The sequence below is a fragment of the Cynocephalus volans genome, chromosome 1 (genome assembly GCF_027409185.1).
Source record: "Cynocephalus volans isolate mCynVol1 chromosome 1, mCynVol1.pri, whole genome shotgun sequence".
In the NCBI taxonomy this organism is placed as follows: domain Eukaryota; kingdom Metazoa; phylum Chordata; class Mammalia; order Dermoptera; family Cynocephalidae; genus Cynocephalus; species Cynocephalus volans.
In genome coordinates, this window is record NC_084460.1 from 121,910,957 (window position 1) to 121,938,069 (window position 27,113).

Genomic DNA, 27,113 nt, shown 5'->3' on the forward strand with positions numbered 1-27,113 from the left:
ACGGCTCTCAATCCTGCCTCTTTCCCTTTGGTTTTAATTTGAGAAGTCTCAGACCCAGATCATTTGAGATGTCTTATGTGTTCCAACCCTAGGAGATAGAAACCAGCCTAAAGGCTGCTGCCTCTTTAAATGTGAGTGGGCCCTGTGTACATTCCACTCTGCATCATAGCCCAGTTTTTAGCTGGTGTGTGGTTTGGGGCTACCCAAAGACCATAGGCCTGGAAGGATCCACTTTGGTCCCTTCTGCTGTGGATAAGTTGTTGGCTGTGCCAGCTAGCCCAAACATTTACAAAGGGAATGTGGTAGCACCCTGCCTTCTCTCCAACTCACTGTGCTATGCTGCTTACTTATGCTTCATACTTGGAAGAGCAGGGGTTCTGGAATTAAGTGTCATTCATATGTGGAGGCTTTTAACCCCTTAGTGGTCAAGTTTAGGAGGCAGTGTTGTGTGATGGAAAGGAAGCCAAACAGTCTTGGATTGCATTTTAGTTCTACTAATTTTTAAGTATGGGGAAAGTAACCTTTCTGAAACCTTATTTCCTTTTCTGTAAATTGGAGCTAACGGCTGCCTCACAGGATGATGTAAGGATGAGCACAGCCACTGGCAGACAGCACCCAGTAAGTGGGAGCCTGTAATTACTTGAACTGGTATTAACATCCTTAGAGCTACTTACAGAGGGAAATCTGTAAGAGAGAAAGTTTCCCTATCTGACTTCTAATTTGATAATCAGGGCCAGGAAACATGCATGATCCCCCAGGAGACAAGCTCTTTAACAACAGGACCATGTGGTTATTCGGCACCTTAAGCAATGGGAAGCAACCTCAGTCTGAGCCCCAGGAAAGGCACTCTGATGCCAGATCTGACACTCGCCCACCTCCAGAGGCTGGTCACTAAGGCTTGGTGCAGAGCAAGGAAGAGACGTAGGGCCTGCCCTCTGAGAGCTTCCTCTCTCCTAGAGGTGCCTCAGGCCTGTTCTGTAGCACAGCACTGTCCAGTAGAGACATAATGTGAGCCATGTATGTAATATTAAGTTTGCTAGTAGCCACATTTTAAAAAATCAGGTGAAATTAATTTTAATTAAATATTATGTTTAACCCAATATATCCAGAATTATTATCCTTTCAATGTATAATCAACATAAAAATTATTAATGAGATAGTCTACATTTTTCAATATCTGGGTGTATTTTACACTAACAGCACATCTCAGTTCATACTAGCTATATTTCAAGTGCTCAGTAACCATATGTGGCTAATCGTGACTGTTTTGGACAATGCAGTTTTAGAAGCTCCCATCTGAATAGGTATAAACAAGGCTTCCATGGAGAAAAAAGAAGAGAAACCCACGTGGTGAACAAGGTGGTGAGTAGTCCTGGCCATCATATCGACAGAGCGAGCCTTGGGCATGGGGTGGAGTGAATGTGGCACCCAAATGATGGGTATGTCCCAAACCTGGGGGTCTGAGTCTGAGAAGGCCCTTTGTATTTCAGGGACAGAGAGTCACTTAAGTCTCTTTAAGTAATAGAGGGTTAACTTCAAGGACATAAGCTCAGGAGCCTAGGGAAAGCCAAACTGATAGGCCCAGAGGAGATCCAGACCTCAGATGGATCTTACTCACCTTACAGGATTGGTTCGTGCAAATGCATGTGCACACGGTTCACCTGGAAGTCTTGTTAAAATGCAGATTCTGTAGGTCTGGAGCGCGGCCTGAGAGTCTGCACTTCCAGCCAGCCCCCAGATGGTGCCCATGCTGCTGGGCCACAGACCACACCTGGAGTAGTCAGGAGGGATTCAGTTACACATGTGATATATTCAGCCTAGTACAGCGATTCTCAGCCTTGAGTGTGCAGCGGAATCCCTTGGAGGGCTCCTGAAAACACAGACTGGGCTGGAGCAGCCTGCCTGGCTCTCCTCTTCCAGACAGTCAATCTCCTGCTCATCTCCTCCCCAGGCACCCCCCCCCCCAGCTGCCCTGCAGCACTGCGGCCCTTGCTCTCTACACCCTCAGGGAGCCATTATGAGCAAACCAGGATTCCCTGACTGTGTAAGAGAGAGAGGGCCAGCAGCAGGTCACCTAAAATGTGGCAGCAGAAAGGGGGGTGACCCCCTGTCATGGGATTTAGGGAGAAAAGTGGCCCTGGTGACCACTAGTCCAGCTCTAGTGGCACCACTGACACCAGTATTCTTGGGCAATTTTGACTTTGTAGGAAAAGCTCCTGTGCCATGTTTTTGCCACTGCTCTTTCTCAGGGACAGATTTCTGAGATCTCTTTTATCTTCATGTTGAGTTGGATTGGACAAACAGTTTAAGCCCATGTCTATTTGTATTGGCCGAGTTTTTAATTATTGTGTTCCTCCAGGGTGTCTGTCATGGTTCTCCTTTTGTTTTTTTGTTCTCTTATTTCTTTTGTACTATCTTCCTTTATCTAACTTTCCTACCTTTCTCAAGGACCTGTAGTTATATTTTCTATTTATGTTCTTTATAAACACTTTTCTTTATTTTTTTATTTTTTTTTATATTTATTTATTTATTTTTTTAAATTTTATTTTGTCGATATACATTGTAGCTGATTATTGCTCCCCATCACCAAAACGTCCCTCCCTTCTCCCTCCCCCCCTCCCCCCCAACAATGTCCTTTCTGTTTGCTTGTTGTATCAACTTCAAATAATTGTGGTTGTTATATCTTCTCCCCCCCCCCCGGTTTGTGTGTGTGTGTGTGTGTGTGTGTGTGTGTGAATTTATATATTAATTTTTAGCTCCCTCCAATAAGTGAGAACATGTGGTATTTCTCTTTCTGTGCCTGACTTGTTTCACTTAATATAATTCTCTCAAGGTCCATCCATGTTGTTGCAAATGGCAGTATTTCATTCGTTTTTATAGCTGAGTAGTATTCCATTGTGTAGATGTACCACATTTTCCGTATCCACTCATCTGATGATGGGCATTTGGGCTGGTTCCAACTCTTGGCTATTGTAAAGAGTGCTGTGATGAACATTGGGGAACAGGTATACCTTCGACTTGATGATTTCCATTCCTCTGGGTATATTCCCAACAGTGGGATAGCTGGGTCGTATGGTAGATCTATCTGCAATTGTTTGAGGAACCTCCATACCATTTTCCATAGAGGCTGCACCATTTTGCAGTCCCACCAACAATGTATGAGAGTTCCTTTTTCTCCGCAGCCTCGCCAGCATTTATCGTTCATAGTCTTTTGGATTTTAGCCATCCTAACTGGGGTTAGATGGTATCTCAATGTGGTTTTGATTTGCATTTCCCAGATGCTGAGTGATGTTGAGCATTTTTTCATATGTCTGTTGGCCATTTGTATATCTTCCTTAGAGAAATGCCTACTTAGCTCTTTTGCCCATTTTTTAATTGGGTTGCTTGTTTTCTTCTTGTAAAGTTGTTTGAGTTCCTTATATATTCTGGATATTAATCCTTTGTCAGATGTATATTTTGCAAATATTTTCTCCCACTCTGTTGGTTGTCTTTTAACTCTTTTAATTGTTTCTTTTGCTGTGCAGAAGCTTTTTAGTTAGATATAATCCCATTTGTTTATTTTTCCTTTGGTTGTCCATGCTTTTGGGGTCGTATTCATGAAGTCTGTGCCCAGTCCTATTTCCTGAAGTGTTTCTCCTATGTTTTCTTTAAGAAGTTTTATTGTCTCAGGGTGTATATTTAAATCCTTAATCCATTTTGAGTTGATTTTAGTATACGGTGAGAAGTATGGATCTAGTTTCATTCTCCTGCATATCGATATCCAGTTATCCCAGCACCACTTGCTGAAGAGGCAGTCCCTTCCCCAGTGAATAGGCTTGGTGCCTTTGTCAAAGATCAGATGGCAGTAAGTGTGTGGGTTGATTTCTGGATTCTCTATTCTATTCCATTGGTCAGTGTGTCTGTTTTTATGCCAGTACCATACTGTTTTGGTTATTATAGCTTTGTAGTATAGCTTAAAGTCAGGTAGTGTTATGCCTCCAGCTTTATTTTTTTTGCTCAGCATTGCTTTGGCTATGCGTGGTCTTTTATTGTTCCATATAAATGTCTGAATAGTTTTTTCCATTTCTGAGAAAAATGTCTTTGGAATTTTGATGGGGATTGCGTTGAATTTGTATATCACTTTGGGTAGTATGGACATTTTCACTATGTTGATTCTTCCAATCCAAGAGCATGGAATATCTTTCCATCTTCTTGTATCCTCTCTAATTTCTCTCAGCAGTGGTTTGTAGTTCTCATTATAGAGATTTTTCACCTCCTTGGTTAACTCAATTCCTAAGTATTTTATTTTTTTGGTGGCTATTGTAAATGGGCAGGCTTTCTTGATTTCTCGTTCTGCATGTTCACTATTGGAGAAAAGAAATGCTACTGATTTTTGTGTGTTGATTTTGTATCCTGCTACTGTGCTGAAATCATTTATCAATTCCAAGAGTTTTTTTGTAGAGGTTTTAGGCTGTTCGATATATAGGATCATGTCATCTGCAAACAGGGACAGTTTGACTTCATCTTTTCCAATCTGGATGCCCTTTATTTCCTTCTCTTCTCTGATTGCTCTGGCTAGTACTTCCAACACTATGTTGAATAGGAGTGGTGAGAGTGGGCATCCTTGTCTAGTTCCTGTTCTTAAAGGAAAAGCTTTCAGCTTTTCCCCATTCAGGATGATATTGGCAGTGGGTTTGGCATATATGGCTTTAATTATGTTGAGATACTTTCCCTCTATACCTAACTTATAGAGGGTCTTTGTCATGAATGAGTGCTGAACTTTATCAAATGCTTTTTCAGCATCTATAGAGATGATCATATGGTCCTTGTGTTTGAGTTTATTAATATGGTGTATCACATTTATTGATTTGTGTATGTTGAACCAACCTTGCATCCCTGGGATGAATCCCACTTGATCGTGATGAATAATTTTTCGTATGTGTTGCTGTATTCTGTTTGCTAGTATTTTAGTGAGGATTTTTGCATCTATATTCATCAAGGATATCGGCCTGTAGTTTTCTTTTTTGGTTATATCTTTACCTGGTTTTGGTATCAGGATGATGTTTGCTTCATAGAATGAATTTGGGAGATTTGCGTCTGTTTCAATCTTTTGGAATAGTTTGTAAAGAATCGGTGTCAATTCCTCTTTGAATGTTTGGTAAAATTCTGCTGTGAATCCATCTGGTCCTGGGCTTTTCTTTGTTGGGAGCCTTCTGATAACAGCTTCAATCTCCTTTATTGTTATTGGTCTGTTCAAATTTTCTACGTCTTCACGGTTCAGTTTTGGGAGCTTGTGTGTGTCCAGAAATTTATCCATTTCCTCCAGATTTTCAAATTTGTTGGCGTATAGTTGTTTATAGTAGTCTCGAATGAGTCCTTGTATTTCAGATGAATCAGTTGTAATATCGCCTTTTTCATTTCTAATTTTTGTTATTTGAGTCTTCTCTCTTCTTTTTTTGTTAGCCATGCTAATGGTTTGTCAATTTTATTTATCTTTTCAAAAAACCAACTTTTGATTCGTTGATCTTTTGAATTGTTTTTTGGTTTTCAATTTCATTCAGTTCTGCTCTGATCTTAATGATTTCTTTCCGTCTGCTAACTTTAGGTTTGGATTGTTCTTGTTTTTCTAGTTCTTTAAGGTGAAATGTTAGGTTGTTCACTTGCCATCTTTCCATTCTTCTGAAGTGAGCATTTAATGCAATAAATTTTCCCCTCAATACTGCTTTTGCAGTATCCCATAGGTTTTGGTATGATGTATCATTGTTTTCATTAGTTTCCATAAACTTTTTGATTTCCTGCTTGATTTCTTCTTGGACCCATATGTCATTAAGTAGAATGTTGTTTAATTTCCATGTGTTCGTATAGTTTCCAGAGTTTTGTTTGTTATTAATTTCTAGTTTTAATCCATTGTGGTCTGAGAAGATACATGGGATAATTGCAATTTTTTTGAATTTATTGAGACTTGATTTGTGACCTAATATGTGATCTATACTGGAGAATGATCCATGTGCTGATGAGAAGAATGAATATTCTGAGGTTGTTGGGTGGAATGTTCTGTAGATATCTGCCAATTCCAATTGGTCTAGAGTCTTGTTTAGATCTTGTGTTTCTCTACTGATTCTTTGCCTAGATGATCTGTCTAATATTGACAGTGGGGTGTTCAGGTCCCCTGCTATTATGGTATTAGTGTCTATTTCCTTCTTTAGGTCTAATAGAGTTTGTTTTATAAATCTGGCTGCTCCAACATTGGGTGCGTACATATTTATGATTGTTATGTCTTCTTGATGGATCAGTCCTTTTATCATTAAGTAGTGTCCCTCATTGTCTCTTTTTATGGTTTTTAGTTTAAAGTCTATTTTGTCAGATATAAGAATAGCCACTCCAGCTCGTTTTTCTTTTCTATTTGCATGGTAAATCTTTTTCCATCCTTTCACCCTTAGTCTGTGTGAATCTTTATGGGTGAGGTGGGTCTCTTGTAGGCAGCATATAGTTGGGTCCTGCTTTTTGATCCAGTCAGCCAGTCTGTGTCTTTTAATTGGGGAATTTAAGCCTTTAACATTAAGAGTTGTTATTGAAAGGTGTTGATTTATTCCTAGCATTTTATTGGTTGTTTGGTTGTCTTAGATGTCTTTTGTTCCTTGCTTTCTGATTTACTGTTTGTTTTCTTTGTTTGTTGGTTCCTTGGGTTGTAGATAGTGTTTTTGTTAGCTTGTTTTCTCTTCATGAATGCCATTTTTATTGTACTAGCGGGTTTAGATTTTTCTTGGGTTTTTATGGCAGTGGTAGTTATTTTTCAGGAACCAAACCCAGTACTCCCTTGAGGATTTCTTGTAAGGGTGGTCTTGTGGTAGTGAACTCCCGCAGTTTTTGTTTGTCTGAGAAATATACTATTTGCCCCTCATTTCGGAAGGATAGCCTTGCAGGGTAGAGTATTCTTGGCTGGCAATCTTTGTCTTTTAGTATTTTGAAAATATCATCCCATTCCTTTCTAGCTTTTAGGGTTTGTGATGAAAAGTCTGATGTTAACCTGATTGGGTCTCCGTTATAGGTGATTTGACGCTTCTCTCTTGCAGCTTTTAAGATTCTCTCTTTGTCTCTGAGTTTTGCCAATTTGACTATGACATGTCTTGGAGAAGGCCTTTTTGGGTTGAATACGTTTGGAGATCGTTGAGCTTCCTGGATCTGAAGATCTGTGATTTTTCCTATACCTGGGAAGTTTTCTGCCACTATTTTGTTGAATATGTTTTCAATGGAATCTCCATTTTCCTCCCCTTCTGGAATACCCATGACTCGGATATTTGAGCGCTTGAGGTTGTCTGATATCTCTCTCAGATTTTCTTCCATGTCCTTGATTCTTTTTTCTTTCTTTTTGTCTGCTTGTGTTATTTCAAACAGCCCATCTTCAAGTTCAGAGGTTCTCTCTTCAACTTCGACAAGCCTGCTGGTTAAACTCTCCATTGTGTTTTTTATTTCGCTGAATAACTTCTTCAGCAAGTTCTGCTACATTTTTTTTTAGGACATTGATTTCCTTGTATATTTCCTCTTTCAGATCCTGTATACTTTTCCTCATTTCATCATGATGTTTAGCTGAGTTTTCTTGTATCTCATTCAGTTTCCTTAGAATTATCACTCGAAATTCCTTGTCAGTTATTTCAAGGGCTTCTTGTTCTATAGGATCTAGAGTTTGAGATTTATTAACTTTTGGTGGTGTACTTTCTTGATTTTTTGTATTTCTGGTATATTTTTTTTGATGTTTATTCATTGTGCCAGGGGGTTTCACAGTCCACCGGTTTGAGACTAATGACTAACTAGGATGTTGCTGTGGTTGCCAATTTGGTATGGCTCCCGCCGTGCCTGCTCAGTTGGCCTCTAGTGTCTTGTGTGTGTGGTTGCCTCGGGTCTTGGGCTTCTCCGGGGATCCACCTTTCTGGTCAGCTTGGACTCTGCTGGGCTGGTGGATCACGTACCACAGGGTGTGTGATCTCTGTTGAGCTTTCCCTTCCTGTACAGGACTTCTCCCCGTTCCATGTGCTCTGGCCCAGGCTGTTAGATCGTGCAGTGGCGACCCCACCGGGTGTGTGGTTTCTGTCGAGTCTCCGCCTCCCTGGCCGCACGTCTCCCCCCTCTGTGCACACTGTGCTGGGCTGGGGTGTGTCTTCTGCACCCCTGGTCTATCAGCTGGGCCTTCAAGACCCTGCTCAGCACCGCCTCGCCCAGGAAGTCTACCAGGTTTCTGCTAGGCACAGACGACCGGTCTCTCTGGGTGCCTTTGTAGCACTGTGTAGATCTTTCTCGGGTCTTGTTCACCTTTGTATCCCCCCGGTATAAACCGAGTCTAGTGCCTGCCTGCAGCCTGCTCTCCGGCAGGTTCAAGCGGACCTGGGAACTCTCCTACCACACTATTCCCAACCAGAAATTCGTTAGGCTTTTTTCCAAACTGGTGGTCGCAGAGATGGTATCTGCCTCCCAGTAACAGGAAGTTTACCGGGGCCGGAGTCCAGGGTGTGGTGGAGTGACAGTCGGCCCGCCCGTACTTCCTTGCCCTCCCAACACTGGTCGGGACGCCCCACACCCCCAGCCCCGCCAGAGAACCGCAGAGGGAGTGGGAGAGGAGGCCGGCCCGCAGGCTCCGGAAAGCCCCGCGCCAGGCCAAGCAAATGGGCTCAGTGATGGCCGAGCAGGGCGGAGCTGCCTGTACCTGGGAAAATGGAGGCAGCACCGGGCGGTGAGTGGCCTGGTGGTGCAGGCGGGAGCCGCATGGGTATCCACCCCCCGAACAGAGCTGTGCCAGGGATCACTCACAGTGCTGTGCCAGGTCGGGCGCTCGCTCTGTCTCTGGTTTGTCGCCTTCCGTGTTCTCGGCGCTGCCGCCTCGGGCTGTTCAGTCGCGGCGCGGCTCGGGCGCTCCCAGGAATCTTCTTTAATGCTGGCCTGAAACCTCGAATCCTGAATAGGGCAGCTGGCCACCTTCAGTGCGGCCCCAGCCTCCGGGATCCTGGCTGCATCCACAGCAGCCCTGGCGCCGTGTTCCCTGTTTCACGACTCGCTTTTGCAACTAAGAATCAGTTCTTTTCCTGCTCCACACTTCAAAGCTGTTGCCTGTAAATGAGGCAGCCTCTCCTGCCGGGGGCAAAGTGGCGTTTATAAACACTTTTCAATCTATAAAACTCCCTAAAGACTCTTCTTTATTTAGGGATATATGCCCTATTTTTTTTTTTTTTTTTTTTGTCTTTTTCGTGACCAGCACTCAGCCAGTGAGTGCACCGGCCATTCCTATATAGGATCCGAACCCATGGCGGGAGCGTCGCCACGCTCCCAGCGCCGCACTCTCCTGAGTGCACCACGGGCTCGGCCCTATGCCCTATTTTTTTTTAATCAGGGCAGAATCTTTGTGTTTTTGTCTTTTGCTGTCTCATCAAAGTTAACAATATAAAATGGTAGAATGAAAATGATTCTTGTTGCCCCACTAGTCTCTGCTGTGAAACAGTTATGTCAAGGCTGCCTTTGGCAGAAGCCTCACTTATTTGGTATACAGAACAGCTAGATGACAAATTACTTGGTCTCATTCTAGTCTTGAAGGATGACTTCCAAATCTCCTTTACCTTGACTCCCTTCCTTCCTTTATTTTCTTCTTCCACTTTGCCTTTGCTTCTTTTTCCCTCCAAAATATACACCACTACCCCTTGCTGGCCTGACTTTGATTTTTACCGTTGGTGCTGCCTCCTTTTCTTCTCATCTCCACCCCCTCCTCCCATCTCCACCTCTGGCCCTTTGTGGATTTAGGTTTATCTCAGTTGTTCATAGTTCTAGCCTCTTCTTCACTCATCGTATTTTGTTGAATGTACAAACTTTGTGCTGGGGTGTAAAAGGCAAAAAAAAACTGGTCATTGTCCTGATGAGACTGACTTTCTTGACCTCATATTTCATTATTATAGCGCAATTAAGATTCAACATCAGGATGTATTTATGAAGTGCTGACTTTGTGTGGTACTGTGTGGGAGACAGAATCCTTTGTTAAATCCTTTCTGTAAGGACCTGGTTGGTCATATAAGACCTAGACATATTAAAAGCTAAGTAAAAGCACAACCCCAGTCACAAGGCAGCAAAGGTTTATTTGCCAAATGATTGGCACATCAGCTTTGTAAGTTCAGAGGAAAATGAGACTCCTGGAGGCTAGAGTTGTCTGTGATGTCCTCTTGGAGAAAGAGGGACTTGAGCTATTCCTGGAAGAATGAGTTGGATTTGGATGGCAGATTGTGATTTGGATGATGGAAATGGGGGGGAAGTGGAAAGCATTAATGCCTGGGGAGGGGGTGGAGTGTGCTCAGGGCAGGGGAATAGAAAGGTAGAAGCAGAAAATAAAGGGAAATGATGCTGAAGGACAGACTGCAAGGAGACTGTTGAAGGTCTGGAACATGAGGCTGGGCAGTTTTTAGAGTCCTATCCATTCCAGAGCATAAGCAGACTAGATCCTGCCCATTAGTTGTTCCTCTTCCATTTCTGTACAGCACATAGCTCTCTGGATGAACTGCTGTCCTTAGTCACAGCTAGAGGTACATGCCATGTGGTTACTTTTGTCTCATGGATCCTTTTAACCTTTATTTTTCTGAACACATGGATTTATTAAAAGTATTCTGATTAAATTTTTCAAGTGTTTCATTAGTCTTTGATACACCATCATTTTGCATAATGCCCAACAAAAAATGGGTTGCTTATTGGTACAATGAGCTTCTCCAGATCCATGCTTAAGGTAATCTTCCTGTATACTACACTTGCCCATTGCATGACTTCTGATCTGACACCTGCACTGAAGGCAGCAGCCACATGACTAACACTACATCAACCTGCAAGGGGTGTGTGTCTCAAATTGGATACAAATTTTTCTTTGTTTTCTCTTTGATAAATTCATATAAAATTAACTTTATTACTTAAGTGCTAAAGGGAATACCTGCAGCTAGGCTTAATGTTGTTTGCGAAATCACAGTGAAAAGCAGCTCTAGAGAAGCAAGCTAGGATGCCTGGGAGCCTGGCCTCTAAAAGAAGACACTAAAGGAAACAGGTATTTTCTCTCCACTGAGTATCTTAATTTCTCTATAGCATACTTATTTAAGACGATCAAGGCATCACTGGCAGCAATTTATTGAGCTGTTCCCCTCTCTAATACGAAACTTTGTGTCACTATTCCTCTGAACTCATTGGGTAGAATTATATGTATGTAATTATATATATATGTTAATTATCCATTAATGACCAGCAAATAGTTTGTTTTCTAAGATGTATATTTTATTTCAACTCCCTGAGGAAGAATTGATTCTTTAGTGTGTCAATTTCCTGGAGTCCCAAACAGAGCTCCGAAATGTCTATTTGGCACCCTAGGATGACCTCCTTAGCCTCTGTGGATGATGTACTTGTTATTGAGTATCACAGCATAAGAATAATGTACATTCCAGCAAGAATATGGTACAACAGTGAACTCCAAAGTCCCCTGCATTGGTAGAGACTGTAGAATGAACAGTTTATGTAGGACAAGGCACATATATATATGTATGTATATATATATATATAGTGTGTGACAGGCAGCCCCTGGCAGAGGTCCATTAACTTTTATGATGAAGACTTTGGTTGCCCCCAGGAAGACACTGCTGAAACGTGTGACAGGTGACAATCCATGTCTCCTTGGGAAGGAAGGCAGCCAGGCAACCTCAGTCATACTCAAATGCTCCTTTCCCACCCCTATAACAGTGTCACCAAATCCTGCTGTGCCATCTCCTACGCAGTTCTCATTTGTCCACATCTTTCCGTCCCCACTGCCACCATCCTGGTCTCGGCTGCCATCAGCTCTCAGCTGTTGCGAAAGTTCCCTACTGGTCACCCCACTTTCACACATACCCCACTCTAATCTCCACATTGCTATTTAAAATATCTTTTTAAAAAATTCATATAGAGGGCCGGCCCGTGGCTCACTCGGGAGAGTGTGGTGCTGCTAACACCAAGGCCACGGGTTCGGATCCTATATAGGGATGGCCGGTTGGCTCACTAGCTGAGCGTGGTGTTGACAACACCAAGCCAAGGGTTGAGATCCCCTTACCGGTCATCTTTAAAAAAAAAAAAAAAATTCATATAGGATTTTATCACTGCCTCCAGTGATTTACCATTGACTTTAAAACTCACACTCATCCGCAAGGCCCTGTTGCGTGATTACTTTTTTCTTTACTCCTCCAGCCCCTCCTTGCCTCCTGGGTTCCAGACACACAGACCTTCTAGTTCTTTCAAGATGTCCAGCCTTTCTTGCCTAGAGCCTTGACCTGTGCTGCTTCTCTCTCCTCTCCACCTAGGAATCCTGCTCATCCCTCTGGCCTCCAGTCAAATACAACTGCCTCTGGGAAGACCCCTTTCACCAGCCCTGGTGGCTAGGTTAGGGACTCTACCAAAGCCCTCAGCTCTTCACAGTTCTTTATACTTGTACTTATTTGTGTTAAATTATAAAGTATTTTAAAATGTTTTTCTTCCCCACTAGACTGTAAGCTCCATGAAGGCAAAGACGTGTGTCTTGTATCAGTTACTAAATCCTTACCACTAGGAGCCTAGCACAGGGCCTAACCCATAGTAGGTCTGGCCCATAGTAGGAGCTCAGTAAATACTTGTTGACTGCCTGTGTGGCTCTCTTTGGGACCTCATCTGCACTAAAATACTGACTCAGTCCTGTTATGTGTAAGGCACTAGCTAAAACTTCAACAAGTAGATTGATGTGTACAATAAAAACTAGAATCAAATTGAGCTATAAGAGAAAGGCAAAGTGCTTCAAAGAGGAGAGGAGACATCTACCTGCATAAATTTCTACAAAAACATTATCCACATTGAGCAATTTTGGTGACCTTTAGCTTCAACTTCTTTCACTCTTTTTTCTTAAATATTAAGTTTATATTCAACCCATAGCTGTGATCCCAAGCTTTTCTCCAGAGGTTTTCTTAAGCCAATGCTCCATATAGTCACAGTACCACCCTCTAGGGGGCACTTAGGAGATTTGTGGGGCACTTTTGGTTTTCCAGTGATTAAGGGAGCTCCTGGCATTTAGTGGGCAAGCATTAGGGGTGTAGGATGTGCCTCACAGCAAGAATTTTTCCCAGTTCCTTGCAGTCCTGCCAGAATAGACACACCTTAAATACACATATAAATCAGTGGTTCCTTAGTTTTTAATAATACAAAAAAAGATTTTCAAGAAGTACAAAAACAAGCCCAATAATTTAAGAAATGGTCATTATGTAAAGGGAAGCTTTAAATAAATGAAGTTTAAGCTTCAAAATTATTGAAAAATTTACTATGTACATTTTTTTACTAATGAAATACAGTCATGTATTTAAGGACGGATATGTTCTGAGAAATGTGTTATTAGGTGATTTTGTCATTGTGCAAACACCATAGAGTGTACTTATACAAATCTAGATTGTATAGTTTGCTACACACCTAGGCTATATGGTATAGCCATTAAATCTTTTTGTTTTTTTAATATAAAATGGATGCATTTATTTAATGACACAGAAAAATAATGTTATAAAACAAGCTGGTTACAATTAATAGGTAGAAGATGACTTCATTTTTGATAAAAAAGAAAATTTAAAAGTATGAATATGCATACAAAAAACTAGATGGTTATATACCAAAATATTAACAGTATTTACTTCTGTTCAGTAATTAAATATTTTTCGCTTTTGTGTATTTTTTGAAACATGATTATCTCTGAAACAACAACAACAAAACCCCCCCCAAAAACAAAGTACTGGAAAGAGCTGTTATTAAATGCCAGGAGTTAGAAACCCGAGAAGCCAAACCAGGAGCCCAGCAGTCAAGGTCTGAAACCCAGGACAGGTCCAGTGAGGGTGACAGTGGTCAAGCCTAGAGGTGGAACACTGTTCTTTTCTTTTCCTGCTAGAATGCTGTCTATCAGTCGGTTTCTTCTACGTTTCATTTTCTTAGCGTACTTACATTTAGTGAGACTCTAGGAATATTAACTGACACAACAGCAAAGTGATGCTAGCAACTTTAGTTTTGAATTGTTACAAAATGTAACTGTTTTGTAGTTGTATACTATGCAAAACACTAGAAATCAAGTGCTCCTAAAACCAAAAGCCACCTGACTAAATCACTAACTTTGCTATTATTTTTCTGACCTCTGTTCATTTTCAATTTTCACTGAAAATCTATTTTTTGTTTCATTTATCTGGAAGAGGTCATTTTTCTCACCAAGAAGCTAATATTAACGTATGCCAGCCACTGCCTGACGGCCTGGCTTTAAGTCCACTGACGGTTGGCCTTGTGTTCTAAGTACTCTGCAGAGTGGAAAGGGCTCACCCAAATCCAAAACACCTTAAAATAAACAAATCCGAATGAGTATCACTATTCTTTGTATTTTTTTTTCTAAAAAGATGTTTGTTAACTTACCAAATGGAGAATAGCAGAATATACTTGTATTGGTGTAAATGAGGCTCAAAAATTTCAATTATGCACACTCCCCTTCTCGTGTTAAGACTACTAGGGACACTTCACTCAAATAATGACACGTAACCCATATTTCTTGCTCTTAAAAAACAAAAAGTAGTGATGCCACCTTTATCCCAAGGTGCTTCTTCTTAAATATTACCCAAAACTCCTTGCCCTTTTATACTGCAGCATCTTCAGGAGGGGTCAAGAGATGCCATTAGGATCCATGAAATAACTAACACCAAAAAATAAACTGAGACTATTTTCTGCATTACCACCAACTGTCCAATATACTCTATCACCTTTTACAGCAAGTTAGTATAGCAATCCAGGCAACAAAAACCTTTACATATCAGGAAAGAAAGGTACAAAAACAACTATATTAAAACAATGACACAAACATTTTGGGGGGGAGAGGGTGGAATGTTTAAAATTAAAATACTGTTTCATTGGAACAGAGACCCAAACAATTCCTTGTTTTGTCCTCGCACAACCAAGAAATATTAGTCTGTTTTATATCCCCAAAATAAGACTTGCTGGAAATAACAGTGCTCAGTGCTTGCAATCCAAGTCAATTTATACTCTTGTTAGATTAGTTCAAATTATAAAGTCTACAAAAATTCCTTTATTAGAGCTAGGTAAAAGAAACCCACTTCAGGACAAAGTTATCCAAGATGAAAGTGCGTGATTTCAGTGAGAGAATTTTTTGCCTCCTGCCAGATGATTTCTTACTAATGTTTTTAAAGATTATAGACTTCTCAACTTTCTTGGTTTTCTGGTAGCCGAATTCACCACCTTCCCCTCTCATTTTACGCTTGTTTTCAGTGCTGTTCAAGTTCATTCAGATCAACAAAAGGAGGCACCTTGAAACCGACTGACAGAGCAACTTGAGGCAAATTTAAGTTATTGACATTAAAGATCTGCTTCAGAGTATGGGGATCATTAGCTTGTATGTATGACTTATATGCTTCCTGGGCTGACTTATGAAGAAAGTAGTTCTTTTCAATCAATTTTTCAAGCTGAGATTGGATATTAGAAATTTTAGAGCAGGAAAAGTCAAGTTAATTTAATGGATCCTTGGACTGCTTTGAGTAACAAAGGAAACCCGGTTCTTCTGGGCACAGACTGAGCAAGGCATGCCCTCTTAGGTTCAGGCCTCTGGCTGTTCTACCCACACGATGAATGTATTTCGTGGGGTCATCTGGAGGGTTATACTGAACAGTCCAGTTGACTTCAGGAATATCCAGCCCTCTTGCTGCCATGTCCATACATAACAATATCCCTGAATCTGCATTGCAGAACTAGAAGAATGTGGTTTTGTGCTTATTTTGCTTCTGCCTTCCATGAATGGCCAAGGCAGGCAAATCAATGTAGTTCAGCAACTTGTAGTGGTATTTCACAGACTTACAAGATGAAAAGACCATCAATTTCTTCTTTTGGTTCTTCTTAAGGAATGTAAAGAGCGGAAGAAATCTCTTTTTGGAGGGACAAACAACATATCCCTGCTTAAGACCATCCATTGTTGCATTAATTTTATCATCATAAACCCCAACATACAATGGCTCCTTTTTCAGAGATATCCTTGCCAGATCTTCAACTTTTCGACTTTGTGTGGCAGAAAAGAGCATGGTCTGTCTGCATACGGGCAGAAGTTTAATAATTTGCTTTAATTCTTCTTCAAACCCATCATCCAAGATGCAGTCAGCCTCATCAATAACAAGACACTGTAGATTTTTATACATGAACCCCTGGGTATTCTGCATGTGATCCAGGAGACGGCCTGGTGTAGCCATGGTGATATTGATCCCACTGGCAAGTGTCTGTGCTCCAGCAGATCTGTCACTGCCACCCATTATCAGCCCATATGTCTGAACATGATGAGTCATTAGCTCGTTAAGGACACCGAAAGCCCCCATGGCCAGTTTTCTAGTAGGTGAGAGAAAAAGGACTCCTGTTCCATTCCTGGGCATGAACTTTAACAGTAAGTTCAACTGCACGGATGAGGAATGGCAGGGTTTTACCACTGCCTGTTTTTGCAGCTGCTAGAAGATCCCTGCCTCCAGAAGTGGTCTGACACTTTTATGTTGAATTTCAGTCATGTTCGTAAAGCTCATTTCTTTTATTGCCTTCAGAGAGTTTTCATTGACAAGATTAGAGAGGCAAATGAAGTATCTTCAAAACCTCCTGGGGCCGAGCCCGTGGCGCACTCGGTAGCGTGCTGCGCTGGCAGCGTGGCGACGCTCCCGCCGCGGGTTCGGATCCTATATAGGAATGGCCAGTGCACTCACTGGCTGAGTGCCGGTCACGAAAAAGACAAAAAAAAAAAAAAAAAAAAAAACCTCCTGTCAGTCCCAGGGTAGGCTGGGCACCTCACTGTCGTCTTTCTCATTACCTGGCTTCTCCGCACTGTTTTCTGTTTCTTCAGGAGCCTCAGCGCCTTCTTCAGACTCCCCTTTCTTTGTTTTTGGTTTTTGCTTTTTTGTATCAGGCCCGGCATCATTCATCATTTTTCTCTTTCTTCTTCTTTTTTGATTCTGAATTGAGAGGCTGTGTTGTTGTTTCTCCATTGATTAATAGGGTAGATTTCTGGGGGTGTTTTTTTGTTCTTACCTTTTCCACTGTTTCTTTAGATGTATCTCCATTTTGGCTTCTGACGAGCCCACATTCATAGACTGTTTTAGTGATTTTTTAACTTTTCCAACTCTCACTGTTTCCTTAGACACATCTCCATTTTGAGTTTCTGACAGGCTCACAGCCAAGGCTCCCTGTAGCTTCAGGTTTCACTGCCGCAGTTTGAGGTTCCGCTTCTCAGTCTTCTTGCACTGGAGTGTTGTTGGCAGGTGAGACATGCTGTCGGAGAAAGGCCTCCACCGCGCACCACTGCATAGCTCTTTGGCTCCCAGAGTTGACATTACTTCCTTTCGGGCTGCATGTGCACAGCTCTGCCAGCCATTATAATCTTATGGGTCAACTGTCATACATGCAGTCCCTTATTGACCGAAACATCGTTATGCGGCGCATGACTGTATAGCATTTCTAGCTGTGTATATGTAATTACTTTATATCATTATATATGTAAATAGTATAGTTACTACACTATTGCCTTGTACTATTGCCCTGAAAATATGGATCAGAGGATACTTGAAATTCACAACAGATTCAAGAATCAAGTATTATTGAATTACTGGCGATACGTAAAATGTAGGTGTGTCATTAAATTTTAATGCCATTTCATGTATTTTTAAAACTTTTGGGGTACAGTGATAAATCTATGTTATAAAAAGATTGCATACTGAAGTTGTTTATTTTGAGCTTACTGCTGTTTTTCATACTAACATGTGGCTTCTCTATGGCCTCTTGTTATTTTTACTGTTATTTTGTCCAAACCATGCATTGAGTGTGTGTTTCAAGCTATGGTGGGATTTTAAGACATAGATAAGATTTCCAAGATAACTTTATACTCCTCTATTCCATGTCATAAACAGAGAATTGTTTAGACACCACACCTAACAGTCAATTTTTTTTTTCATTTTCTCCATTTCAGTGGTCTGTAACTTGTCTTGCTATGTTATCTTCTTTTAAAGTTATTTTATTCTTCCTTTTTTACACAGTATGTCTGCTCTGTTATTTGTCCTAACACTATTTTTTATTCTAGTGTTTTAGTACCCACCTGTATACCTGTGCTCTTCCATTTTCCTCTACTACTTGCCCAGTATGATTTTTGATCATTCACTTTTAAATCCAGACGTGCGTTATGATTGATGCAAGCATCGACCATTTCACATTGTCTTCCAATGTGCCTGAGCATTTATGCATTGAAATAGTCATGCCTGAACAGTTACATATTGAAATACCTATTATTATAATTTACTTTCCTTCTGTATCTCCTTAATATTTTAGTTAAGGCTTTACATTTATTTTCTTTTGGAAATTATATGTATGGGTGATTAGCAGCAAACTTTGATTAAGGGATGCATCATAGGGGCCAGCCCGTGGCTCACTTGGGAGAGTGTGGTGCTGATAACACCAAGGCCCCGGGTTCGGATCCCATATAGGGATGGCCGGTGTGCTCACTGGCTGAGCGTGGTGCTGACAACACCAAGTCAAGGGTTAAGATCCCCTTACCGGTCATCTTTTAAAAAAAAAAAGAAAAAAAAAAGGGAGGCATCATAACAGGTGGACATTTGTTATGACGGAGTGGGGAACCACTATTTTTAAGCAATTCTTAAAAAGCACTTTGGGGCCGAGCCCGTGGCGCACTCAGGAGAGTGCGGCCTTGGGAGCGCAGTGACGCTCCTGCCGCAGGTTTGGATCCTATATAGGAATGGCCGGTGCACTCACTGGCTGAGTGCCGGTCACGAAAAAGACAAAAAAAAAAAAAAAAAAAAAAAAAAAGCACTTTGAAGTTGGCTACAAGTAGGGTGAATGTTCCCCAGTTTTCCTGGAACAGTCCTGGTTTATTCCTGTTGTCTTGGCATAATTACTAATTGTGTCTCTTTCAGTGTTGACAGTCCCTGTTTGGATGATAAATGATATCACCACACATTGTGAGAAGCATTTCTCCTCTTTACAGTCTTGATCACATGATTCACTTTTTGAGCAGTATGTACTGTCTTTCTATATCCTTTGACAAAAAGTGCTAGGTCTACTTTTATCCTTTCCATTTTTGAACTTTTCACTCCTAAAACCTGCCAGCATTCTCTTTTACTCTTCCTTGAAAAAGCTAAGATAACTGATTAAAATACCTCCAGTGTCTTGGCCTTTTCTTTTCCTCATGAACTTAATCTTGTCCTCCCCAATTCTCTTACTCATTCTTCTATTTTTGGCATTTTTACCTTAATCCCCTTTCCATTTATTTTTCTACATAGTCTTACTGTTCTGCCAAATTTTCATACTTTCACAAAATTAATCATGCCTTATCTGACAATTTACAACTTAAATTTTTTTCCTATAAATAGACCCTGTTAGTTATTTTAGCCCAAATTCTCTTTTTGTTTTGATGTAAACTCTCTGATGTTAACTCACATTAAGATAAGCATTCCTCAATTCCATTTTTAGCTGACTGCTTTATGTGTTACCTTTGATTCATACCAGAAGATCTTACCCTGACATAGAAGTTACCTCTAAATAGCATTTTTTTGCTGTTCTTTGGGGAAATGCCATATTTTTTGCTTTTACTTTATTTTTTAAGGGATAAAGGAATTTTATCCTTTGGATTAAGATGTTTAGCTCCTAAGAGTTTGTAAAATGCTCAATCTAATTTTTTGATTGTGGTAAAAAACATATAACATAAAATTTCATTTTATGCTATAAAAATTTCATTTTATGTTCCATTTTAACCATATTAAAGTGTACAATTTAGTGCCATTAGGTACATTAACAATGTTGTGCAACCACCTCCGCTATCTCGTTTCAGAATTTTTTCATTACTGCAACTGGAAACTCCATACCCATTGAGAAGTCACTCTGTATCCCCTCCTGCCCTAGCCCCAGCAACTACTAACTTCAACCTTTCTCTGTGGATTTACCTCTCCTGGACATGTCATATAAATGTAATTATACAACATGTGGCCTTTTGTGTCTGGCTTCCTTCATTTAGCATACTTTTTCAAGCTTCATCCATTTGTAGCGTGTAGCAGTACTTCATTCCTTTTTATGGCTGAATAATATTCCATTGCATGAACAGACCATTTTGTTTAGCCATTCTTCAGTTGAGCAGTCTAATTTTTTTTCTGGACTATGAGTTGGGATGATCAGTCTAATTTTATTGAATGTTTACTCCAAGATGAAATGAGTGATACAGTAGCACTGATAAGTGCAGTGGGTAGTTCATAGATATTTTTAAGTGATTGGGTATGTGAGTAATGCTGTTGCGTAGAGCATGCATAAGAAACCCTGTTCACCCTCTGTTTGGATGCCAGATTTTACTTACTTTCTCCCTCACCCCACCTCCTTTTTTTTTTTTTTGTAACTAGATCATATTTTTTTTTCTTTACCATTCTATTTATGGGTTTTAGAAAATACAGCTGAAATTACTCGAGTCCCACTATCCAAAAATAATCACTATTAATAACATTTTGATATCTCTTCTTCTGGTCATTTTCCTATGTTTGGGTATTTTTACCTAATTACAATTACATTAGATAGATATTCTTGTATGTTGCTGGGTTTCGTTTCATAAAATTCATTTATTTAATGAATATTTGAATACCTACAAGGTACTGGGGATTGTTCTGGATATCTGATGAGTAAGAAGTTCTGGCAGGGATATGGTTTGGGGATCACCAGCATATAGATGATATTTAGAGGTATGGAACTGTCTAAGACCTCCTGGGGACAGTAGAGTTGAGGAGGGGCCCAGGACTCAGCCCTAGGGCAGGCACCCCAAGCATTCAAGTCAAATAGGAAAGGACGTTGAGGGAGGACAGGCAACCCGGTAAAGGCAGGAGAGTCAAGAGGAGAAAGTGCTGGGCAGGGGAGCGGCCCCTGGTATCAAATGCTGCTGAGCATCTGAGTGAGGTGGGGACGGAGCATCAACCATTGGGTTTGGCAAGATGGTGGTCAGGGTGGAGTGGAGAGGTCATAGCCTGTTTGGAGTGCACTGAGGAGCAAATGGGATAATATTTTAACATATTTCTGCATGTTTCATGTATGCTTAAACATAACTTAATGGCAGAATAAGACACCTAATTGTACATTTTACTTAATCACTGTTGTTTTCCTACTGTATGACATTTCTGTTGTTTCCAATTTTTACTGTTACAAATAAGGCCAAAATGAACAACTTTGTAAACTTTCTGTTCTATTTTTAGCATCATTTCCTTTTAACGGAGTCACAGAAAGGGAGGTGTTGATCTAAGAGCAGAATATCTTTAAAGCTTCTGATTTTAACTTGCTCAAATACTTTCCAGAGGGACTGAACAGTTTGCACTTCTTACAGTAGTGTCTGAGGGATCCCGGCATCTTGGCTGTACATGTCAGTTGGGTTCTTCCAGAACAAGTCTCTCCTTTTGTCAGTTTAGAAGTTCTTTTAACCTCAAACAGAATGGAATGACAAGAGCCAAATCACATTATGGAATGAAAACTAGACACAGCCCACTAAGTAGTTATATTGAACAGAAACTCATGTATAGTAATCACCAATCATATGGAACCACAACTTAAATGTGGATGGAACCTTAAAAGAGGTCTGGCTGAGTGAAGTATGCAGCCATGATCTTCCTCCCCCATTCCTGTTCCTGTGCAGTTGTACAGATGTGATTGGTGCTAGAAGTTAAGGAAGCTTACCCTTTTCCAGTAAACACCCTGCAAATTCCCCATAGCAGCTGCCTGCTGATACCAGAGAATGACTTCCACCCTCCCCCTGTGTGCCTTGGGTAGGGTTTTATAAACACTCACAGCTTGTAGCAAAAAGAGAACAACATCCAGGGTGATCACCATCTCAAAAATGTCCTCTCCTCCCCCTTCCCATTCCTCAAATTAAACCTCCACGAGTTTATAGGTACTTCCTGGTCACATTATGAATGGTCCTTCCAGCTGCCTGAGCTGGATGAAAGGAGCCCACCCCAGCTGCAGCAGCTGCCTTTGCTCTTTAACTGCTTCCTGCCCAGCATGGCAGCAGCGCACCCAGGACCAGTAGCACCCGGTGTGATATCGTCTAGTTTGGCATCATCTCAGCCAGGGCAATGCCCAGCATGGCAGCACTGCAGATTCTGGGGAGGTGCCGGCCCCACTGTTTCTCATCTCCAGTGATTGGTCCTGCTGCATTTCAGCTCGTTGCTATGTGCTGGGCCTTAAGCGGAAGAGTGGAGTGTTGATTGTGTCAGTCACGAACAGACATGGTAAGAGATGTGCACGGGCATCTCCCCTACTCCCTTTACCAGGTCATTTTCTGTAGAGGTACAGGATTACCACAGATAGTTCCCCAAATGAAAGGACCAGCATGACACTAACAATTCAGCAGAGTGGCTGAGTGTCCTAGAACCCGGCAGACCTGGGTGAATTTCTGCACTGTTCCTGGCTCTGTGACCTTGCAGAGGTGACTTGACTTCTCTGAATCTCATTTTTCTCATGTTTAAAAAGTAGATGGATAATGTAGTCACAGCCTTATTAAACTATTGCAAGAAATTCACATGATAATATATGCATAGTACCCATGATAGTGCACATAGTGATGCGGTATGTGCGCAGTCAGGGTTAATAGTTACCATCACTATCCCACTCCACCCCTCTTGTTGAATCTTCCTGACTTTCATTGCTCTAAGTCAGTGGCTCAGACATGACTCTTCAACCCTCTTTCTGTTTCATACTTGCAGGGAGTTTTGTGAAGAAGCATGGTCAGCCTGTTGTTTCTAAAACCCTGGGGTGAGTTCTTGGATGTCCAAGGCAAAGTAAGGGTTGGATTGGCTTTTCCTGCTGACTTGACCAGGATAGGTCCAGAGAGCAAGTCTTCTTGGGCATCCTAGGTTGTAATAACTAAAGGGTGGGAGCCTCATGTGATGGATATGTCATTCACATGGTATCTCCTGACCTGGCAGCCTTTGTGGGTAGCCCCTTTGACTGGCCCAGCCACTAACTGTTAATGAGGTGGGAGATGTGGTCATAGTATGCGGGGGGCTGTATAACAATCAAGGCAGTAGAAGATTTAAGAGGCAAGTAACAGTAGCTGCTGTAACAGACAAGCCCCAAGTCACAGTGGCTCAACATAGGGAACATTTATTTCTTACTCAAGGAGGGTTCAACTCAGATATTCTTGAATAATTGGAGAGTCATCCACGTTATCTTTCAGGAACCCAGGCTTCTATTTTGCAGCTCCATCGTCTCCTAGGGCCTTGGAGCCTCTGCATCTAGCCAGCAGAGTGGGCAAGAGAGTGTGGCAAATCTTGCAGGAGGTTTTGATGGGTCAGCCCTGGAAGTGGCATACAGCACTTCTACTGGCCAAACCCCCAGACTTTGGGCCAGAGCTCAGTAGAATTAAGTTATACCTAACTGCAAGGGGGGCTAGTAAATGAAGTCTAGCTGCATGCCCAGGAGGTAGAGAAAATAGGTTTTGGTGCCACAGATTTTCCCAGAGAGGGCGTGAGAAAGTATGTGAGGCATAGAGTTGGAAAGCCTACCCTCTGATGCTTTCTGACCCCCACTTAAGTGACTTGGGTGGGAGTGGAGGGAGGAGGATTGAATTGCTGCCTTGTCTGGAGCTGGATTTTCTGCTGATTTTTTTTTCCCCCCAGGGACAGATTTTCAGCCCCAGCAGTGGAGACGCGTCCTAGCATCTGGGGAGAGTGCCCACCAAAGTTTGCTACCAAGATGGGCCGAGCAGTGGTCAAAGAAGGACAGATGGGACGATTCTCCTGCAAGATCACTGGCCGGCCCCAACCACAGGTCACCTGGCTGAAGGTGAGGTTTTTATCCACCCGGACTCTGACCCAGGCCTGAAGACCCTAAAAGTTCAGAGTTAGACTCTTCAGCTGGTGGGAATCTGTCTTTTCAATCAGTCCCTCTGTTTCAACCATGGGTAGTTCTCGAGGGTTCTCTGTATGTTTGATAGTAATGCTCGTTTTTGCCCCTGTTTGCACACTTTTCCTCTGTTATTCAGACCACAGTGACCTATAATCTTCATACTCACAAAATAGCATAAAACTTCTTAGTCAAGGCAGACCTGACAATCTCAAGAGAGTGGAATTTGAAGTAATGGTGCTAGGTGTCAAGCCACAGTCCCTGGTCATAAAGCATGAGATACTAGATAAGTCATTTGATCTCTTAGAACCCTGGTTTCCTCATCTGTGAGGCTGAAATAATACCACCTCCCCCCAAACAAGGAGGCTCCATGTGGAAGTGCTCTATATACCATTCAGGGCTGGGCAAAGTGAAGATGGGGGTGTGAGAGGTGGTAGTGGAGGGGGTTGTTAAACAGGGCACCGAGGAATCACAGAGAACAGATGGGATCAAGGCCAGGGAGAGTAGGTTCTTTTGAGATGGAGGTCCTAGACAAAAATGGGTGATAGGGCGCCTTTTATCTACTTCCTCATGCCCCTTCACTCACCCTGGAAACACAAATAAAAGGAATAGGGAGGCAAAGAAAAATAGAAATGAGGAATATAGGATTTCCTAACTCAAAATCAGGCTCCTTTGAAACAGTTTCTATGCATCTGCTCTAAGCTGTACTGAATACCATGCCATATTCATAGACCTCGAATCAGGGCCCTTGGATTGTCCGAAGACTGCTTGGGGAGCCTGTTAACAGAGCCCAGAGCAGAGGGCTCTGCCACCCGGGCCCTGGTGTCTGTCACACCAGGATTAGCAGGAGGGCAGTGCCAAAGGTAAGCAGACTCTGTGACCCAGCCACGCTATTGCCATCCACAGGGAAACATCCCACTGCAGCCGAGTGACCGTGTGTCTATGTCTGAGAAGAATGGGATGCAAGTTCTGGAAATTCATGAAGTCACCCAAGATGATGTGGGAGTGTACACGTGCACGGTGGTGAACGGGTCAGGGAAGGCCTCCACATCAGCTGAGCTTTCCATCCAAGGTAGCTGCTGGGTAGTGCGGAATGCTCCCCTCCTGTGCCGCACCCTCCTAGAGCAGCTGCTCATTCATTATGCATCTGAGTTGTATACACACGGCACACCTGCATACCCATGTGTTCTCCAGGGGCAGGGTCTTAAGATGAAAGGGGGGTGGGTGGGTGGCACAGACCCAGCCACAAAGGAAGATGATGCGAGCCGGGCTGCACCTTCACGTGTGTCCCTACACTTTACACCGCACAGTCCTTTCTTCTCACTCAGTCTCCTCCTTTGTATCTGTGATTGCCGATTGGAAGAGTGGATGTTGCTAATGTCTTGCCATTACCCCAAAGTTAACCTGCCTGAAACTTAACTCATCATCTGCTCTGTCCTTCAAATTAGGTGCTCCTTCAACTTTACCCTTTCTACGCAGGACCCCCATGTTCCTTCTCACCGAGGCTGGACATTTCAGCATCCCCTCTCACCTGTGTCTCTTCCTTGCTTTAATCATCTGCCCTTGTCAGCTGTACCCTGGAGATCTCTCTGGGTATGTCTTCTCCTTGCAGTCCTCTTGGTTCCTCCAGGTCCAGCCTGGAAGGTGGAGCACATGGATGGGGAAGGGGCTGGATGTCACTTCACTGGAGCAGGAACCCTGAGGAAGGTGGGAGGTGGGGGGTCCAAAAGGGACATGATCTTCATGCCTTCCTCCTCCTTTCTTCTTCTCTTCTTCTCTTCTCTCTTCCTATCTCCTTTTCTCAAAAACTATTCCTCCTTGCTCTCTTTATTTTTTTGGCCTGAGTGTTTTTCACAATCCACAGAAAGAAATTTATTGTATGTTGCAACCCAAAACATACGTACGGATATAAACATATTTAACTGAAGCATGTTTCATGAAACAGTCCTGACTTGTACTATGTATAGTGCATGCTGGTATTTTCCATTCCATTTAACACTATTAAAAAAGAAAAAAAATCCTGGTCCTGACCAAAGAATTTGACTTTGCAGCTCATGAGCTGCCATCAGGCATCTGGAGCAGCATCTTAGCCACTGTCCCTTTACTTGCCCTGGCATGGAATCAAAAAGCTGTTCCCTCCTGATGCACTTGAGTACAAAATGTGTTGCCTTGGATTTTTTAAATATTCAGAAACAAAAATAAAAAGGGATAGATAAGACTGGCAAAATGTTGGTATTTCCTTGATCTTGGTGATGGCTCTCAGGGTTTGTTATATTCTTCTCTCTAGTACTGTATATTTTGAAATTTTCCAAGATAAAATTTAAAAAAGAATGTGGCAGGGAAAAAAATATATGTATTTTTTGAAGAACTGAATAAAATTACACTTTTTCTGTATGTTTTTAAAGCATGCACTTGTCAAAAACGAACACTTAGGGGGTTTGTTATTGAGGGCCATGCATAAGTTAAAGAGTTTGAGTTTAAAATTTTCAGTAGACGTCTATTTTTGTTTGGTTCTCGTTTGGTTTTTGTTTCCCTCTGTTCAGTCAGCAGGAACAGATTCCAAGCCCTCAGGGTATGTTTGGTAGCACCAGCCACTATTAAAAAGCCCAGGAAGGGCAGCACTGGAAGCTCTGACAGTGTGCTACAGGACCGAGAGGAATTTCTCAGACTAACCAGAGAATTTCAGCACCAGGGGAGCTGGAAGGAGTGAGGCTGGGTGGATCATAGTGACTGGGAAATGCTGGGGAAGTGACAGCTTGGTGTGTAAAATATTCCACTAACAGTCTTTCTACCCTTCCCCCTTTTTTCAGGTTTGGACAATGCCAATAGGTATGTCTAGGCTTTGTGATTATTCTGCTTTCCATCTTGAAATGTGCTGCAAAGATAGAAGGCTTGTTTTTGAGAATTGCCCTGAATTTCCAAGTCGTCATATAGGGAGGGAGGATTGGCTGTTTGGAGGCATTGTTTTGTTTTATTCTCCTGTTGTAATATGCCTTACAGGTTCTTTATGAGGGTTGCTGTCAGTATTGAGACTCTTGGAAACCCAGTGCCTCCATCTTTCTCAGCAATCTGCAGCACCCTTACTCGTTAGCCATCATTCGGAAGGGCGCTCTGCCCTGAGAACGCTGCCCTGCACCACCCAGGCCAGGACCCATTTGCTCATTCAGCCCATAGTCAGCAGGAGCTTCCCTTCCTGTGTG

At 42.1% G+C, this 27,113-nt stretch overlaps 1 protein-coding gene and 1 pseudogene across 8 annotated transcripts in view; one reads left to right on the top strand and one right to left on the bottom strand.

The window, feature by feature from the left end:
• MYLK (myosin light chain kinase) overlaps window positions 1-27,113 on the top strand; it is a 179,610-nt gene that overhangs the window by 39,533 nt on the left and 112,964 nt on the right. For 6 of the 8 annotated variants that reach the window (XM_063075060.1, XM_063075031.1, XM_063075041.1 and 3 more), the window contains exons 3-6: window positions 22,773-22,821; window positions 23,688-23,853; window positions 24,820-24,985; window positions 26,724-26,742. In XM_063075060.1, the coding sequence (XP_062931130.1) occupies window positions 22,773-22,821; window positions 23,688-23,853; window positions 24,820-24,985; window positions 26,724-26,742 (400 nt within the window). Of the gene's footprint in view, window positions 1-22,772; window positions 22,822-23,687; window positions 23,854-24,819; window positions 24,986-26,723; window positions 26,743-27,113 lie in introns of those variants that run through there. The other 2 variants (XM_063075096.1, XM_063075086.1) reach the window with 2 other exon arrangements.
• LOC134386736 (ATP-dependent RNA helicase DDX18-like) lies at window positions 15,092-17,306 on the bottom strand (annotated as a pseudogene).